Raw genomic sequence first — 19,748 nt, 5'->3', positions numbered from 1 at the left:
TATAAGTGCACTTTATTAGAAATGCATTACCACATTCATATAAGCAACACAATAGAACACTGATCCACAATGTCCATTCTGCATTTTAGAATTCATATATAGATTCTCTCTCTTTATATATTCGTTATGTACAAACCTTCGTACAAATATCTTTTACTGTCCGCAAAAAAAAACCCAAAACTATTGACATTGACATTGCACATCCAGTAATATATTATAATACATTTGTTCTATTAAGTTAGTCAGGACTCAATCCTTTACTTGACCGTAGACAACTCTACGTGAGTGCATCGACGCCGTCCTTCAAGCTGGGTCGCTTGGTAAAGTCGTATAAAGAAATTAGTAGCACCACCCCAAGTCCTGAAAAAAGTGGACGCTGCCTCACTAATGCCCCGTCCATATTTGTTAGTAAGACTAAATCCAAGTTTTAGATTTGAGGTTGAATCTGAATTTTTTTTTTTTGAATCAGGATTATTTTGTTGCTTGTTTTGGTTTTTCAAGAATTTAAACATTTAAAGTAGAAAAATAGGTGAGCATTCGGTGTGATTAGGTTTTAGCTCAAAAATTTGTCAATAAGTGAGACTTAGGATGGAAAAAAAATTAAACCTGACAAGCAAATATTTTTGGGGTGTCAAAATTGGAAGGTGCAAAAAAAAGGAATATATATAATAAACTATTTCATTAGGAATTTTGGGTGGAAACGATTCAAAATATTTTTTGGCGTCAAAATCGGAAAAACGTAGTAGGCCTGAGCTTATAAAATTATTAAATATTTAAGACGTGGGGTCAAAATTTAAGGTGGCAAAAACACGTTAGCCTAAAAAGTGCAAAAAATGAATTTTGCAAGAATTAAGATAAAAGTAATTCAAGCAAATGTTAGTTTTTCAGGTCCTAAGAATTTTGAAAAATGACCTAGCCCTTCGTCAATGGCTGCCACTGAGTTAAACCATTTTTGATTCTCACTTGAATATCAATTTGTCATCACTTCAAAATTCCTCAACTTGAACTTCCCATGGAAATCTGACAAATTTTGTAACCTTTCCACATTCAGAGTCTAAAAAGTACAGTACAAGGAATGAGGTGGCACCAGCCATCATGCTATTTTTTCCCCACTTTGATATACATCACACAAGTAAACACAATTTTTGACTGACAAAAATGGAATGTTAAAGGTTTTCAAGCCGCAAAGGTTACATTTCAAAAGAGCCCGGCAACCCTAAAAGTTTAAAAATGTGACACTGGAATTACTTAGAGCAAAAAAGTGCTAAAGTCATAAAGGAACTCTATATTAACCCCTTGAGCCTAAATTGACTTTCAATTCTTTGCCAGTAGACGTCCAATCTTGCTTAGATTGAATTAGACTAGATCTGGTAATCAATGGCAATGGCGGCCAAAAACTTGACAAATATAGGTAAAGGTTTAAAGGAATACATAAGTACTACACACAAAATTCCAAGGAAGAAAAATACTTGGTAAATCAGTAGAAAAATACAGCTAAAAATGAGGAAAATATATTTAAATACCAAAATACAATAAGACATAAAAGTATATCAGAAAAAATTTGAAGTAAAAAATATTTCGGCAAAAAATGAATAATAAAATTCTAATTAGCCTGCTTTTGTCTTTTTTATTTATGTAAAAGTAATCTGTATCATCTATTTTTGAATTTTTTTTAATTGATTTAAAATATATATATTTTCTATTTTTGGAATTTAGGATTTTGCATTTTTTGGTTTTTGTTTCCAAGTTAGCCTTCTGTATTTTGCTTGTTTTATGATTAATATTTCTATGTACTTGTGTATTTGCTCAATTTACATTCAGGCATCAAGAGGTTAAAATAGGTATGTTTTTTTGTTGTTGTTTTTTTGTTGTTGTTGTTTTTTATTTTCTCCAGTGGTCACAACAGGTATTTTTCACTACGAGTGAATACAAACGCATGTCTGTAATTAAAGAATGCTTAAAGAGTTCAGATGGCAAATCTGATCCAACTCAGTCAGTCGGGCATTCGCGTCGAAAAGGCGAACGCCGCTTTTACTTAGTATACAGCTTCGTGCGTGACGGAACAAAAAAAATTAGGAAGGCCATTTTTTTTTTGTTCTCGGGAGAGACATGTAGGCGTCGGTCCTTTATACATTATGTATATTTATACACTTCAATATGTTTTACTTTGCAGTAAAAGTGGGTCTCCATAAAATATGACAATATGCCATACTTGATGAAGTAAGTCACAGACTTATTTTAGAACGGAGGGATGCTTCCACTCCCATCTGAAAGACAAAAAAGGGAAGCGGCATGTCAGCCAACAACATTTCTACAGAATGTTAAGGTATTTCTTGGCTACTTGGAAAAAAAAAAGTTTGGGTATTTGCTTCAGGATGAACTTCATTTTCACTTTTAAACTATCTTTTATATCTGACCCATTTTTAATGCTATTTTATTCACTTATTGATTTCATTTTATTTTTAAAAATGACAAAGGAAATGATTGAAAAAAGGCAAACTAAATATATAAATTTCTGGCATTTTCAGTAGGTTTGAATTTTTTATTTCTTTTAAATTTTATTTTCACATTAAGAAAAAAAACAAAAAATGAGTTGGATTTCTAATATTTAAATTTTAAATTCAATCTTTTATTGTTTCATTCATTTTATTTTGTTTTATATATATTTAATGGACTGTTATATTACATAAACATTAAATAATGCATTTGTAGACAGAATTGTCTAATCATGTGGCATCCAATGAATGTCCATGAATTGGACATTGAGTTCCTATCTTCTAAAATGCCTGTTCCGTTCTCTCTATGATGACATTCGAGAGACTAGGAGAGTCACCGAAATATCTAGTTAGATATTTTATAGGCACTGGTCTCAAGTGCGACAATCAGTTCCTCGTAAAATTGCATTTTTGCCAATCTTTTCCGAAAGTTCAGACTTATCTAAGGCATAATAGCATTACCGGGAAATTTTATTCCAGAGCCCAATATCCCAAACTCTTTTTTGTGTGTTTTTTTTTAGAAGAAGCTTGAGAAAAGAATGGGGAACTTACCTTTGTGGAAGCACTGCGGCGATGGATGACACTGGAGTTGATACAACTCAGGTTGTTGCCCTAAAGCAGGGGCCACGGAGGCACCTGCCCCAAACATGGGCTCCAGGACGGCCAATTCCTCCAGGAGGGACTGGGCGTGGGAGGTGACGGGCGCAGGGCCGCCGGATGTTCCGCTGTCGGCTGGGGGAGCCGCCAGAGGAGAAGCTGCCACGGAGGAACAGGAAGACACGTCAGACAATGGCGCCTCGACTTCCATGGCTTCCTCCACTGGCTCCTCCTCTTCGGCGGCGCCAGCCCCGCACCCGTCTATCGAGTTAGCTCGCGTCGATCGGACGCTACAGAATTGGCCCGCTCCCTGGAACGGGGAATCACGGTGCCAGCACACTGAGATCTCGGGAGAGACCGGGCTCACGGGGTTAGGGACGGGGAGCGGCGAGGGGCATTGAGGAAGGAGGCTCTCTAGTATGCTCTCTTCAAACAGAGAAACATCCTCCTCTGGGAAGAGGGGAAGATCCGGGTCCCACCACGCTTTAACAGGATAAAACTCCCCAAGCGCTTGGACCGAATCTGTCTCGGTAGGAGCAAGGAATGGAGATGGGGGGTTGGACGAAGGGGACAGCTTCGACAGGAGGGGGTCTAGGTAGAATCCCTCGGCCAGGGAACTGATGTGCTGGGCCAGCAGGGAGATCTCCGCCCTCTCCTTTTCCCGCTCTCGTTCCAGGGAGAAAAAGGAGAGGCAAGGCAGTTTTCCAGGGGATGCCTCGGGTGTAAGAAGCCCCTCGGGGGGACGCTGAAGAGGACCCAGGGGCACGTCGACGTAGAGTGGACCCCGAACCTCGGGAAGGGTCATCACTGTGCAGTCGTCGTCTCCTGGGCTGTCGGGAGTAGGGGGGAGTTTCTCGTAAAAGCCCCCGCGGCGTGATTCTGATGCAAAAAGAAGTTCCGTGGAGGTCGCGGGAAGGTCGAGCGCCAGCTTGGTGGATGGAGCTCCTGGGGGCGGCGGGGTGGAGTGTCCGGGAGGGGCGGCCGAGGTTGAAGAGGCACCGGCCGCCAACGGGGGAGGCGTGCTGGCCCCGGTGGGGTCGAAACTGAAGAGAGGCTCGCCGAAGGGAAAGCTGCCCCCGCCCACGTGGGGGGTGTACGGAGGTGTGCACACAAACTCTTTGCTCTGTTGCGCTTGTGAGGTGGACACGGGCGGGAGTGGCAGGGGAAGGGCCGGAAGTGGGGGGTCCAGCTCGAACGAGGGCGGCAAGAGGATGTTCTGGGTTAAGAAGTCCAAGTCCGACACCGTCTCTACCGTCACCGGCATAGGAGAAGGACTGCGGGATGGTGGCGGCTGGAAGAAGGCATCCTCTTCCACGGAGGAAAGGCTGGAACGGGGCTCTCCCTCCGTCGTCTGCATGGCCCGCTCGTCCGATGAGCCCGCCCCACCGAAGTCAAAGGACCGGCCCGACAGGGCGCCGGGGGTGAAGACCTGGTCCGGACTCGACAGGGCATCGGGGGATCGGAGGCTCTCTCGCCGGGCTGGGCCCGAACTCAGGACCAGGCTGAGCTGGGTCTCTTCAGAGCTCATCTGCTGACGGGCTGACCAAGCCTCCGACTCGCTACCAGACCAAAAAGAAAAAACTGTGTTAGGTGGAAGTGGACAGATCCAGTCGCTTATCGGCGCCATTGAGGGACAACCTGATGACGTAGTTACTGCTGCCCACGGGGATGTCTCCCGACTGCAGCCGGAGTGCCATGTAGAGCCAAACCCACGTGCGGTCCTGAGATTGTACCCGCACCACCATCTCGGCCCGTCCCTCTCCTCCTTCTCGCACTGTGGGGTCAAAGCACAAAACGGTTCCGTTAGTTTTTTCCAGAAGTTCCCGTCAACTCCCGACGTGCCGACACTTACGCAGGGCGCGATGCTGAGCCGAGGCGTGTGTCAGATCATGCGGGTGGAGTAGACTGTACCAGGAGCGCGAGCGTAACTCGGCCACATCGTAGCCCAGATAAGAGCGTACACTGGGGGGGCAGAACAGTGATGGGCAATGTGTTAACTCACAGACCATTTTAGACATTCCTTTCTTGGAAGTCTTGTTAAAATCTTGCTAAAATTCTTGACTTTTCTGAGAGATGTTTAACTGAGATAGTGTCTATTGGATTAGAACTTTAGTTTTGTTTTGGTCACCGATATTTGTGGTTGTGTCGTACCTGTCGTGCGCGGCGTGAAGCCTCAAGTCGCGTCCATGCTGGGAGTAAAAACCTTCCAGGAAGAGATTGGCGTCGGCAGGGGAAGTCCCACTGGATGCCCCCTCTGTGCCAGAGCGGGTGGGCTGGGCCTCCAGAGGGGAGCAAAAGCACACCCAGACGGGATTGGTGGTCCAGTAGGAGGTGGAGGTGGGCGGCTCGGATAGGCGGCGCGCTCGGATCAGGACCAGCTTGTTCCCAGCGCTCTGCCTTCGCACTGACTTGGAGGTGTTGAAGTGGCAGCGGAAAAGACGATCTGCACAATGAAAAATAAACAAGACAGTGAAACTCCCCTGTTCTGGATTTACTGCCATCTCCAACCGGCCGGGCTCCGATCATGTACCTGTTTCGGTGTCGGCTCCGGCGGATAGATTGTTCCTGACTGTGAGCTGATCCGACACGTCGATGATGTCGTACACGCTGTCTCCTTGTGCCACCAGGTCCACCTGACAAAAACAGAACTTTGATCCAGTTGTATTTCTGTGAAGCATGCAGGGGGCGGCGTGTTTTGGGGTTAGAATAGCGATCCATTCCTAGTGATGCCTTCATTTCTAACCACTTCTTGAATTTAGTTCATGCTGCTTCAACATTATATTCTGTATCTGTATCTTACATGTCTGTAAATGGAGGAGTGGTTTAAATTAGTGTCCCATATAGGGTTAGCTATAGACCATGTGCCAGTGACGGAATGGCCTATTCCTAGTGACGCTCTTTTTTCCAGACACTTCTCGAATAATGTTCACATTGCTTTGACTTTTTTACATTTTTAACTGCCTGGAGCTTACAAAATGGGGAAAATCTGTAAATAAGGGAGTGTTTTACGTTATGGTTCCGAATAGGGCTCGCTGTAGTTTAGGTGCCAATGACCCAGTCGTAGTGACGCTGTTAGGGATTGGTTGTGTTGTTGTTTTTTTCCGTTGACCGATTGGTCCCTACGATTGGCCATTGTGTTCATGTGTCGTTTCCACGCCCCTGGTGTATTTTCTGCTTACTGCCTGTTGCGTGACCCAGCTGTTTCTGATTGTCTCGTCAACCCAGGTCTGTCTCTTGAAATCCTTTGCATTTGTCAGTCCCTGTCGGATCTTCTTGTGATATTCTTCTGGACACTTGTCCCAATGTCCTGTAATCATCGTTTCCTTGCATCCTCCCCGTCAGCTCTGATTTTGTTCTTTGGTTTTGTAGTCCTTGTTATTTTGGAGAATTTTTGGAAAAAACTAGTTTTGTTAGTGCACCTTCACCTGCCTGTCTCTACCCGTTTCCCTACTTTGGGTCCTACCTCGCTTTACCTTCTGCAATCATAACAAACATTTATGTTTATTGGCCGACAAATCTTCACACTTTTCGAATAATGTTTACGCTTAGTATCTTTCAAAATGGGGGCGTGGTTTAAGTGAGTGTTCCGGAAAAGAGCAGCCGCAGCCCACGTGCTAGTTGCCCATTCCTATTGACGCTGTCATTTTGAGACACTTCTGAAATAATGTTCATACTGATTAAACTTTAAATTTAGATCTATTTGTATCTTGGAAAACACATGAGTCCGTCCGCACGTTACAACAAAGCACCAACGATAATACAGATAGGTTGTTAGGACCTAGTTTCCACAGGGTTACAAACAGTTAGCTATCTATCAGTTGCCAGCAGTGTATATTCAGTCTGACTGTAAGGATTTCATACCAAAAAAAGGTCATTTCTAGGCATCCCCGTGTCTTGTCATCCTTTGACCAAACAATCTTTAGACTGACAGACTTGAAACATGGGCGAATGATCTCACCATGGAATGCCCCAGGTGTTCGGAGACGGCATCGGACAGGTAGAGTAGCTTTCCCTCGGCCGTGAGCAGCATGAGGAAACCTGGCAACTCCCGCATCAGCTCCGACAACTCGGGGAAAGACAGGAAGGTCTCCACTGGAGCATTCGCCGAAGTCTCTGCGCGGAACGGGGAACACAATGTCGGTGTGGCGTGAGCATCGCGGCTAGTATCAGCACCATGGAGAGCAGCCCCAGAAAAAGTGAGTGAGTCATGAGTGTGGGCATTGCGTAGAAAAAAAAACTTTTAGCTGGCACTGAATAATGTTTCATTGTTAGCGATGGAAGTTCAAATTCAATTCTGACTGGCAGCGAGTGATATTACCACTCTAAAACAGATATTTATGTGAAAATAGGCAAAATTTTGATCTGTATTCCTGCTGTCAAGTGATTAAAAATTCTTAATAATGCATAACATTCATGCAATCAATATTTATGATATTTCAAAGGCGATAATGATGATTTATGTTTCAATATCTTATATTATATCTGTTTTGTTGCTGGTTGCCCTCAACACATTCACCACCATTTACAGGTTTAGGGGTCAAATCCCTTTCAACTAGGAAGGCGAGCACATTCACATTTTGAGTCATTAATACTATAAATGTATATTACAAATATTTTCAAAATATTATTTATGAGAGATTTACTTTCGAATACATTACCAATTCATCAAGCCACATAATTCTATTTATAAATCAACTCGCTACTAAAAGTAGATGAATCCTTTATCTTTGCATTTAAGAACTCAACTCTAAAATTAACACAAAAAAAGGGATTCTAATACAATTTAGAGTAAATGCTTGGAATACAAGCCCATTACAGTTTGGAGGTCAACGATCACAGAAGTCAGAAAAGGAATTTGATGATAACCCGATAACAAATCAGCCTTATTTATTTGATGTTTACTCATTGGCTGCCATTAACAGTGCTAGAGATCCCATACACTTGAACTGGGAGTTTGTTCATTCAAGTGAATTCCCAGTGAAAATGGATTGGAAAAGGAAAATTGCAAAGGGAAAGCCAGTGAGTTACATTTTAAAAACCTGATCTTATCATTCCGATTCTCTGATTGGCAAATAAAATTGGAAGTAATTAGAGTTGTCCCTCGCGTCCTTTGAATTTTCTGAAAGCGACCCTCAGAAAAAAAAAAAGTTTGGACACCCCCTGCCCTGGACGATTCCTAATGTCGGTCTTACCTGGCTGGGTGAAGAAGACAGCTTTCCTGGTGTAGACGCAAGCCAGTGACATGATGTGCAGATAGGACAGCTTGGCTTTGTCGGCATCGGAGATGGGCAACAAGTCCTTGAGGTTTCGGATCTCGGCGTTGATCTGGTCCCGTCTGGCCTTGGAGGCGCCTTTGGTGGAGCGGTACATGCTTGGCGATGAGCAAGCGACTCCCGCCGGCCGCGCTTATTCTACAGGCTTCATGCCCGCCTCACCGGATCTACCGACCTTATGTGAGGGACTCTGCTCGCCGCCGTCTTTTATATGCGGCCAGGACGAGGGGGGCTCCCCGACGTCAGACAACAAGGAGGGAGGGATGAGGCGCCTCATCCCTCCCTCCTTACGCGGCGCGAGCGCACAGACACGTCATCGCTCGCCTCCCGCTGACGTCGGCGGCGAACGGGGAGCTCCGGCCACGCAGAAAGCCTGATTTGGACAAAAGCGAGTAAGGGGCGGGGCATGAGTACAAACGTAAAACGGCAGAGTCACTTGCTGGGGGGTGGGGGGGGGGGGGGGGGGTGTTAGAGGAAGAGGAGAGGGGAAAGGATGCGCTGCATCTGAGCAAGAGTAGAAGGACGTTGATTTCATCCCTTTGGCTAAACCATCCAAGCTTTTCTCTCCATTTTCTGGCCATTATCTGTCTCTTGTCGCCATCTTTTTTCACTTATTAATCCACCTATCATTTCATATCCTATTGTTCTAACCATTGGGTTTTTGCCCATCACATATCTGTTTATCTATACTGTCTGTTTTTGTACCTTTCTGTCTTGATTATTATTTTTAAGCCTTAATTCAGCAATTGACCATTTTCAGTCATTTCAAAAGCCATAGAAGAGGGTTATTAGCAAATCAGTTGTAGCGCACCAAGTTGCTAACAAAATATAAAAAAAGATTCTAAATGAATGCATTTAATATGATGATATATTAAATATTTGGTTCTCATTAATAAACTGTAATTAAAATGCCATCAATTGATTTACAACAGTGATTTATTTCAAAACTTTTCTGCCATACCGCGCATTCTCATTAGGGTTGCAAGGGGGGGGCCGGCGCCCATCCCAGACAACTTGGAGTGAAAGGCAAACTATACCCTAGACTGGTTGCAGGGGCACACAAAGAGATAAACGACCAGCGGAAATCGAGCCAACGCCCGACGGCACTGGAATCAGGTGAGTGAACCGCTACAGCAGGCAGTCCTACACACAGGCACATATACATATACATATACATATATACATATACATACACATATACATACACATACACATACATATACATATATGTAAGTTTTACTCTAAAGTGTTTTGTGTTTTTCCAAATGAATGGTCAGAAATGGCCAATTTCTGGTCCAAAATGCATAATTAAGGTTGGAATTTGTTAATATTTGGAGTAATGCACCTAAAGATTTTGGGCGATGATTGGTAGAATTTGACCACAAGTGATCAAAATGTTAAATTTGGGTTGAAATTTGTTAATATTTCGTCTTAGACTAAATTGTTTTGATCACTGATTGTTACTCCTCGACCTAATTTTGTTTTTATTTTTGCAACCTGATTAATTATGTTTGACTTAAAAAGACTTTTTTGGGTACGCAAAATGCGGAGACTGGGACCCCCGCAATAGCTGCATTTCCGCAAAGTAGGCGTGCCCCGTCAAAAAATGCTTAAAGAAACGTATAACAAGTGCACAAAAGCACCACCAAGCAAAAACATAGTAGTCCAGATGGAGGATCTTCTGCAGTTTTTTTGCACGTAAGAAACATCGTTATTGGGAGTTGTAAACATTGTTTTTTTGGGCGGTGAAAATGCGCCATGACGTCATCAATGCGATTCCTGAACTCTCACCATATTATTGACCATTTCTTTGATGCAATTACTAAGTATTTTGTTTCCACCTCTTGTAAAATGATATCATTTATAATTTTAACTTAATATCTTTAATTTTTTTTCCTGAAAAAAATCCGCGAAGCTCTGAGTCCGCGATAGCTGAACCGCGAAGTAGCGAGGGAACACTGTAATGATAAACATGTTGTGGCATTATAATGCTTATATAACGCTTTGGCTGCTGCTTTTATGGACACAATAGGATTTTTTTTTCCATTGTCGGCAATGGTCCTAAAACATGAAAATTTGGTGTCAACCTTTCAAATGTAAATGCATTTGAAGTATCTTCTTTGAATTGTCGGTTGAATGAGTCAACGTATTTACTTGCATATAAGCCCTATTTAATAAATGTGTGATGACATCATCCTTCACGTTGGGATGCAAACGTATGAATGGCTGAAGATGGAGTCTAATGAATGGATGTATAGATGAGGCGCATGTCTCCTCCGAGGTGAATGTGAGAGAAGAAAGGACAAGGGGAATCTAAAAATAGATTGAATGGCCGCATTTTGACGAGAGACGCACACGCCTGCTGCATGGCGCCCCCTGCAGCCACCCTTGTGCTATTTATAGATGAGGAGCAGCACTTGAATGGACAAAAACACGCGAACGAGTCATTATTTCCTGTAATTGACGATTTTTATCATCCCTTGATTAATCTAACTGGCGAGCTGCCATTGACAGTGATAGGCGTATAAGAGTTGTTTTAAAAATGAGCAGCTTTGATTTTAACCTTGGTATACTAAAATGTATGACGCTGTCACTTAGAAACATATCAACAAGCTTTCTACTGTTCAAAAGACTAATATTCATCCCTTCATTCATTTTCTGAATCGCTTTATCCTCACAAGGGTCGTGAGGGGGTGCTGGAGCCCATCCAAGATTACTTTTTGGGTACCCAGAATCAGTGGCCAGCCATTTGCAGGAGACAACCATTCATATTCATACCTAGGGGCGATCTAGAGTGTCCAACCAGCCTACCATGCATGTTTTTGGAATGAGAAGGGAAGCAGAGTACCCCGAGGAAACCCACGCAGGCCCAGGGAGAACATGCAAATTACACACAAGTGGACCAATCTGGATTTGAACCCAGGAACTCCAAAACTGTGAGGCTTACTTACTAACCACTAAGTTGCTGAGTCGTCCACAACTGTTATATTATTTCAAATATTTCCACCGGGTATTGACTTGAAGACAGGCCATTTTAACTTATCGCCTAGGTGTGGGTGTGAGTGTGCATGGTTGTCCGTCTCCTTGTGCCATGCAATCGGCTGGCCTCTGGTTCGGGGTGTCCCCTGCCTCTGGTCCGGAACGAACCAGCAACTCCCTTGACCCTATTGAGGATCAAATGGTTCAGAAAATGAACAAATGAAAAATCTAAAATAAAATCACGCCACATTTTTGTTATTACATCAAGGCTAATTTGATCAGAAACATTCATATTTTTTGTTTTACCTTTGGAAATGATTTTATTTTCTCTTTTCATTTCCAAAAGTTGATGCCCTTCGAACCAAACAACTTCCGCTTCATGTTAGAGAAAAATAAGCAACACAATGACTGTTTCACAATTTGAATCTTGTAATAGTATAATCTATAATTTAACGTCCATCATATTTTTATATTAACCTTGTAATAGTTCAATTTTAATCTCATTATATTCATATTAACTTTTCTCTCAGAATATTACGGTGCAGGAGATGTATAAATGAATGAAAACATTAGCCAATAAAAGCTGTGCAGCGGACCGCAGTTTACCCGTGGACTGTAGGTTGGACACCACTGACCTATGCTGTCATGTTATGTGAGGTAAGTGGCCAGGGGAAGCTGACTTTATTGACTACTCTGTATTTTTTTCATTCACCGCTAATGCTTATTTAGTAGCCGCTTATATGTGGCAGTAGGCGCTGTTGCTAGGCAACAGATGAGCTTTTTCCTCCCCACAAAACTAAGTGCAGACATTGAAGCCGGTGGGTGTAAAAAAAATAAATAAATAATTGAAAAACAAGCATGCCTTTACCCCAGCGCACTATGAAGCTGAAGGCTGTGTGCACACAACTTCAACTGGCTTACTCAGAATGTGTAGGGGAATAAGTCAAGAATGAATTGCCTCGGAGACGACCAGAGCCGCATGCCGCTTGGCCACCTGGTACCCGTCAGATGCCGCCAGCTCCTGTCCGCCGCCTCAGCAATAGAAGCGCGGAACATGGTCCACTCGGACTCAATGCCCTCTTCATCTTCCCGACAGACAATCACAAAAAAATTGGGTCTCCCGGGCTGCACCGGCATCTGCCCCCACCATCGGAGCCAACTCACCTACAGGTGGTGATTGGTTGACAGCCCCGCCCCTCTCTTTACTTGAGCGTCCAAGACATACACCCGTAGGGCGGCCTAGGGTGTCCTGATGCCAAGCGCACACATGGACAATCTTATCCTGGAACATGGTGTTCATTATTGTCAGTCCATGGCTAGTGCAGAAATCTAACAATAGAACACCACTCAGGTTCCAATCAGTCTGTTCTTCCCATTTTTTTCCCTTCAGGTCTCACTGTCGTTGCCCACATGGGCATTGAAGTCACACAGCAGAATGAGGGAGTCACCCGAAGCAGCACTTTTCAGCACCCCTTCCAAGGAATCCCCCAATAAACTGCTGTTTGGTGCATACACACAAACAACAGTCAGGTCCCGTCCCCCCAATCTAAGAGGACAATAAGCATGCCTACCTACTTGGCACCTCTCACCATGAGCGACTCCAGAGTGGAAGCGTGTCCAATCTCCCTCAGAGGAGTGGTACCAGAACTCACGCTGTGCGTAGAGGTGAGCCCGACCACATAAAGCCAGAATTTCTCGACCTCACGCACTAGCTCGGGCTCTTTCCCAACCGGAAAGGTTACTCAGCCAGTTTCTGGAGCCTGGGATCCCTCTTTTGGCTGCCGCCCCACTTTCAACACACCCGACTTCTTTGACCCCTCTCGTAGGTGATAAGCCCATTTGAGGGGGAACCCATGTCGTCTTTTAAGACTGTGCCCGGCCGGGCCCCATGGGTGTAGGACGGCCCCTCCTCCGGGCCTGGCTCCAGAGTGGGGCCCCAGTGTCTCGCGTCCAGGAAAAGGAATCGGTAGTTCATTGGTCTTTCTCATCATAAAATGTCTTTGGAGCCTTTCTTTGCGCATGTATCCAGTACAAACATGCCTAATAACGATGATGATTCGATGATGACTCAAGTTAAGCGGGAACATGTCGCACTTTCAATCTTTGCACCCTCCACACCCCCCTCGCGTGTTCCGATATGTTGTGAAAGTGGTGTGTTTTGACAGGACATTTAGCACCACCGTCCAACACATGACTTCCAAGTACTTTGCTGTATAAGTATACCATTACTTTGTGAAACAGTGGCGCCCATATATTGTGCTGTCTGATATGCAAAAAAATATGATCACTATATCGATACATTAAAATACAATACATTTTTAATTTTTTCGGCTTAGTGGTTAGTGCATTGGCCTCACAGTTTGAGGCTCGAGGGTCTGATTCCAGGTTGGTCCTCACTATGTGGAGTTTGCAATCTCTCCCTGGGCTTGCATGGGCTTCCCCCGCATACTCTAGTTACCTCCCACATCCCAAAAACGTGCAGGATAGGCCGAATGAACCTCCTAAATTGTGCTAGATATGAGCGTGAATTGTTGTTTGTCTACTTGTGCCAACCTGGATTTGAACTCAGAACCCCAGAATGGTGTGGCCAACATGCTAATCACTCTATCAACGGGCTGCCCATATAATTTTCTATATTAGAAAATATAATAAAAATGAAACAGTATTGTATGGTATGGCATGGCGTGGCATAACATCACATCGTATAATGTAGTACAGTGGGCCCTCGCTACTTCGCGGTTCCACCATCGCGGATTCAGAGCTTCGCATTTTTTTCAGGAAAAAAAATAAATGAATAAAGATATTACATCATTTTACAAGATGTGGAAACAAAATATTCAATTAGAATTAGTAATTGCAACATTTTACAAAAATTTAAAACACAAAGAATGCACGTATGCGCAAAGCATCACGGGCATAAACGCAAGCTGATTGGCCAGCTGAATACTCGCAAGTTACTCGAGTTCAGCAATCGCCCAAAAAAAAACAATGTTCACAACTCCCAATAACGATGTTTCTCACGTGCAAAAAAACTGCAGAAGATCCTCCATCCGGACTACTATCATGTTTTTGAAAGCTGAATAAAAGTTCATATTTATTACATTTGCAGTAGTTTTTTACTGTTTTTTCACCGTATATATACTATATTTGATTTGTTTGTATGCATCAACATAACACCTGCATTCTGATGTGGAATAAAACACCTGAATGAACAGTATATTAGCCTGGTGGGGCTTTTGTGCACGTTTTATACGTCTCTTTAAGCATTTTTGAAGGGGCACCCCTACTTCGCGGAAATTCACTTATCCCGGGTGGTCCCGGTCCCCATTAACCGCGATAACCAAGGGATTACTGTATAGCATGAACTAATATAGTCCTGTATATCACTTATTTCATCTTCCGTACTGCGCATTCTCGTAAGGGTTGCGGGGATTAGTGGAGCCTGACCCAGCTGAAGGCAGACTACAACCTTGACTGGTCGCCATGCAGCTGCAGGACACACACACACACAGATAACCCTCCCGCTTCAAATGGATTGGACGTCTTGTAGGGATATTCATTCCAATTCACAACCAATGGGCGATCAGACGTCTATCTTAGTCAACGGCACAGACAAAGAGGCACCTATTCATGTGTGTAGACGTCGGCTATTAGCACAGCCCACCGGTGATGCTGATGCAGGCGTTACCGTGGCGACGTGTTCCACGAAGAGCGCGAAGCCTGTTCTTTTTTGTCTGCGCCAGCTCCCTCCTTCCTTCAGTTACTTAGCATTCGGACACGTTGTGTCATCTGTAAGCGCGCGCCACGTATTTGGAAGGAGGCGGCATCCATCCCAGGCCGCCGGCACGCACTTTCACACTGATTCACCAACAATGACTCCGTCCACGGCCGCTTCATCGTCGCCCTTCTCGCTTTTTCTTCTATCAATAGCTTTCTAAATATAAACAAGCGGGACATTTGAGTCAAAGAACAAACAAGTCGACTCAATCCAAGACAAAAACAGTTGATCCAAATTCTGAGTTTCAGCCGGTTCCTTATTTTCTAAACTTAACAATCAACAGAGAGGTTAAGGTTATGTTGTCAGTGATAAAATGTTGTGTTCAGGTTTATTCAAAGACTTTTTTTAGGTTTTTACTTTAAATGTAGATATATTGTGGTTTGACTTGGACATTTTATTTTAACCCCTCCTGCCTACATTTAGATTTAACATCATTTTCTGTACCATTTGGTATGAAAAATGTATCCAAATGTATGTATGCAAAAAAATGATTTATTAAGGCATTAACATTCAAAATAGATGAAAATACATTTTCCAATGCGGTGGAATGTGCAACAAGTGGCAGCTGAGTAAACACATATACACTCACATAAATACACAACTTAAAAACGTAGAACTATGTTAAGTGCACTCGTAAAAACTTAACAAACAACAATGTAACGAATGAAGGATGACGTCACACCAATCAGAAACTCAATGTCCTAAAAATAGGAACATTGAATAATGTATAATAATATAATAATATAATAATAATAATAAATAATAAGGACAATTTAAAGGAAATTCTTGTAATGAATTCAAATTCAAAAATATATTCACTATATTGAATCAAGTTTAATTTTGGAAAATTATTTCATTATCTCAAGAATATAGTTTGGATTAAAATTAAATATAACCTTATTCTATTTGATTGAATTTGGAACATAAACTAAATTTACAACAAACAAAATTAAGGACATTTAAAACAAGGCAAGATTCAATTCTGTGATTAATGTGTTTCTAATAATTTCTCACACATCTTTCTCGATGACGAAAACATTGGTTTCAGGTTTTGGAGAAGACACGTCGCCGCTCAGCCTTTCGTTCTCATTTTTTCTTTTGGTCCTGGTGTGATCATCTTGAGCATTATGCGGGTGTTGCGTACACACGCCCACGCAGCCCTAGCAACACTTTTGTTGCCTCATGGCAACGCCGTTTATGTAATCTGGAAAGGAAGGCGGGATGGAGGTCGGAACATTTATGTAAAGCTTCTATTTTTTTTCAAGTGCACATCATACACACAATAGCTGTCCAAACCAATTGTTTTTCTCGTTTCAGTGCCATCGACAGGGCTAGACGTCCAATCCATTTGTACCGGGAGGGGCGAATGAACGTGAATTGGACTTCGAAAGTAGCCAATAAGGAAGGTAAGAAAATAAAATGTCACTAAGATTGTATTGCAATACACTTAAAACCAATTCTGAAGCAAAGTTAATAATTTTTGCAGACAAATACATTTCTCTCTCCTAAGATTAATACATTTGCATATATTTTAGAAATTTTCTTCATTATTATTTTTCTTATGAACCATTTTCTCCCATCATTGAATCATTTTCACCCAAAAAAAACATTAAAAAATCCCAAATGTTTAACCTTTTTGGACCAAACTAACTTTCAAACCCCAAATGAACATTTTTTTTGAAAAATGACCAATCGTTTCAGATCCAAGCATTATTTATTTTTACCACAATTTAACACATTATTCCACATGATTGAATGGTTAGCACAGGAGTAGGGAACCTATGGCTTGGAAGCCACATGCGGCTCATTTGATGGGTGCACGAGGCTCTCCGCTAACCCGTGTGTGAAAATACGGAAACCATCTCAAATACACCATTAAGAGCGTGGTGTTGACACGACCTTTTAGTGCCTTTTTAATCGTTGTTTTTTTATTATTAGTTTCTTCTCCATGCGTATCGTCATTGATACTCATTGATGTCTTTTTATTAGACTCTTCTCCATGCATATCGCCATTGATACTCATTGATGTCTTTTTATTAGACTCTTCTCCATGCGTATCGTCATTGATACTCATTGATGTTTTTTTATTAGACTCTTCTTCACGCGTATCGTCATTGATACTCATTGATGTTTTTTTTTTATCAGACTCTTCTGCATGTGTATCGTCATTGATACTCATTGATGTTTTTTTTTATTAGACTCTTCTCCATGCGTATCGTCATTGATACTCATTGATGTTTTTTTTTTATTATCAGACTCTTCTCCCTGCATATCGTCATTGATACTCATTAATGTTTTTTTTATTATTAGACTCTTCTCCATGCGTATCGTCATTGATACTCATTGATGTTTTTTTTTTATTAGACTCTTTTCCATGCGTATCATCATTGATACTCATTGATGTTTTTTTTATTAGACTCTTCTCTATGCGTATCGTCATTGATACTCATTGATGTTTTTTTTTTATTAGACTCTTCTCCATGCGTATCGTCATTGATACTCATTGATGTTTTTTTTGTCAGACACTTCTCCTGCGTATCGTCATTGATACTCATTAATGTTTTTTTATCAGACTCTTCTGCATGTGTATCGTCATTGATACTCATTGATGTTTTTTTATTAGACTCTTCTCCATGCGTAACGCCATTGATACTCATTGATGTTTTTTATTAGACTCTTCTCCACGCGTATCGTCATTGATACTCATTGATGTATTTTTTTATTAGACTCTTCTCCATGCGTATCGTCATTGATACTCATTGATGTTTTTTTTATCAGACTCTTCTGCATGTGTATCGTCATTGATACTCATTGATGTTTTTTTTATTAGACTCTTCTCCATGCGTATCGTCATTGATACTCATTGATGTTTTTTTATTAGACTCTTCTCCATGCGTATCGTCATTGATACTCATTGATTAGCAACAACATAGCAATGTTGTCAAAATAATTCAGTTTTTTTGTACTATAAAAGTGGTGAAATGACCCCAAAAAATGCACACATTTTCATGTATTTTGACTTTTAATTTTATTATTTTTTTTTTTTATGGCTCTCTCTGTCAAAAAGGTTCCTGACCCCTGGGTTAGCATGTCAACCGTACTATTCTGAGCTCAAGGGTTTGATCTCCAACCCCAACTGGAAACGGATCTGACTTACTGCCAGCTACGGAGACCAAACTAGGACACCAGTCATGACACCCCACATGTTAGGGATTCTGGAACGCCATGGTGGGCGAGTGGTTAGTGTGTCGGCCTCACATTTCTGGGGTCGACACTTCGATGCCAGGTTTGTCTTCACTGTGTTGAGTTTGCATGGTTTCCTCAGGCTTGCGTGGATTTACTCCGGGTTCTACATACAACCCCTAAGTTAAACACTCCAAATTTCCCCAAGTTATGAATGTGAGCGTAAATAGTTTTCCGTCTCCACGTGTCCTGCGATTGGCTGGCCACCGATTGAGGGACGTCCCCCGCCTATTCCCCATAGTTAGTCAACCCTCCATGTCCAATTTGATTGTACGTCTCTCCCTGCCAATGGCAGTTAATGAGTTCATATTTAAAATATATTTTAAAACCCCGAATTAAAAGAAAAAAAATATATAGCTAGTAATATCCCCTATATATCAAACAAAAGGGGAAGGATTTCAAGTTGGCTTTTAATTTAATTTATTTTTTTAAGCGGCTCTCAGAGAAAAAAGTTTGGACAATCCTATGATAACGGCTGCTTTTTAAAAAAATCTGCAATATATTGACTATGCAGTCTTCTAAATCTTTCATCATTGATTCACTAAAATAGTATAGATTTCACTTGTACTTTTATTAGTTGTACATGATCTAATATACTAATTTTTTTCTGACTATATGTTTCTTCAGCCTCAATACCTGAATTTCCCTTATGGGGATGAATAAAAAAAATAATATAATTTGAAAGCAGGTCTTTTTTAAACTGTTACTTTCTATGTATGCTCCACATCAATGTTAACTTTGTCTTTCACCTTTTTGACTTTTTTCTTAGGTAAAAGCAGCCACCGCAGTTGTTTGTGAGGGGAAATATGTTTCCAGAACTCATCAAAGCAGGATTCCTTTTTGTATGTGTACGCACACCACTATCTAGTGGACATGAGTGGAATTAAATTACGTAAAAAATAACCGCGTGTGACTCATCACCACCCTCAGTGAAAAGATTTGGGTGCGTGCGAGGTCTTATTCACCCTATAGCTTCCGGGCCAAGCTTAAATGTTAAAAAAATACGTTATCATTTTCATTCAAGGCTCATGAAATTTGGAGCAGGAGGAGCTTTTTATTGGGTTTCCAAATGTAATGTGAATAGCACGAAAAAGAAAGAAAAGAAAATGGAGGTATTCCAATGTCCCAAAGGTGTCGGAGCGGGGAGAGGAGCGGGACTGGGCTTAAAATGTGTAGGGTCCGATGTAGATGGAGAGTCTGAGGGCGGAGCTGCTCTGGTAGTTGCCCTGGTAACCGAGCAGAGGGTTGACGGAGAGCATCTCCAGGTCCAGCGTGTACTCGCGGGGCCCCGACACGGCGCGGGCCAGCACCAGCATGGCACTGATGTTGTTGATTTGCTAGACGGCGTTAGATCAAGGCATTAGATGCAAAGTATGTATGTAT

At 42.2% G+C, this 19,748-nt stretch overlaps 2 protein-coding genes and 1 long non-coding RNA gene across 3 annotated transcripts in view; 1 reads left to right on the top strand and 2 right to left on the bottom strand.

The window, feature by feature from the left end:
• Nucleotides 1-1,606: 1,606 nt before the first annotated feature.
• On the bottom strand, nt 1,607-8,557 carry npas4a (neuronal PAS domain protein 4a). The gene is made up of 8 exons (XM_077733416.1): nt 8,285-8,557; nt 7,051-7,205; nt 5,623-5,725; nt 5,244-5,535; nt 4,945-5,054; nt 4,731-4,866; nt 3,048-4,651; nt 1,607-2,267 (listed from the first exon to the last, which is right to left on the bottom strand). Exons 1-8 carry the CDS (start codon nt 8,460-8,462, stop codon nt 2,239-2,241), a joined length of 2,607 nt encoding a protein of 868 aa, XP_077589542.1. The 5' UTR covers nt 8,463-8,557; the 3' UTR covers nt 1,607-2,238.
• A 3,317-nt stretch (nt 8,558-11,874) lies between these two features.
• LOC144207251 (uncharacterized) lies at nt 11,875-19,082 on the top strand. The gene is made up of 3 exons (XR_013328610.1): nt 11,875-12,001; nt 16,440-16,528; nt 18,190-19,082. It is a non-coding gene; the product is annotated as an uncharacterized LOC144207251 (long non-coding RNA).
• A 317-nt stretch (nt 19,083-19,399) lies between these two features.
• The window catches only part of efemp2a (EGF-like fibulin extracellular matrix protein 2a), a 9,445-nt gene continuing 9,096 nt past the window's right edge, over nt 19,400-19,748 (bottom strand). The window contains exon 10 of the mRNA XM_077732621.1: nt 19,400-19,702. Coding sequence (XP_077588747.1) covers nt 19,529-19,702 — 174 coding nt within the window. The 3' untranslated portion in view covers nt 19,400-19,528. The remainder of the gene's footprint in view (nt 19,703-19,748) is intronic.

The sequence above is a fragment of the Stigmatopora nigra genome, chromosome 14 (assembly GCF_051989575.1).
Source record: "Stigmatopora nigra isolate UIUO_SnigA chromosome 14, RoL_Snig_1.1, whole genome shotgun sequence".
NCBI classification, from domain to species: Eukaryota; Metazoa; Chordata; class Actinopteri; order Syngnathiformes; family Syngnathidae; genus Stigmatopora; species Stigmatopora nigra.
Note: the sequence above shows the minus strand (reverse complement) of the source record. Positions and strands in the feature narration are given on the sequence as shown.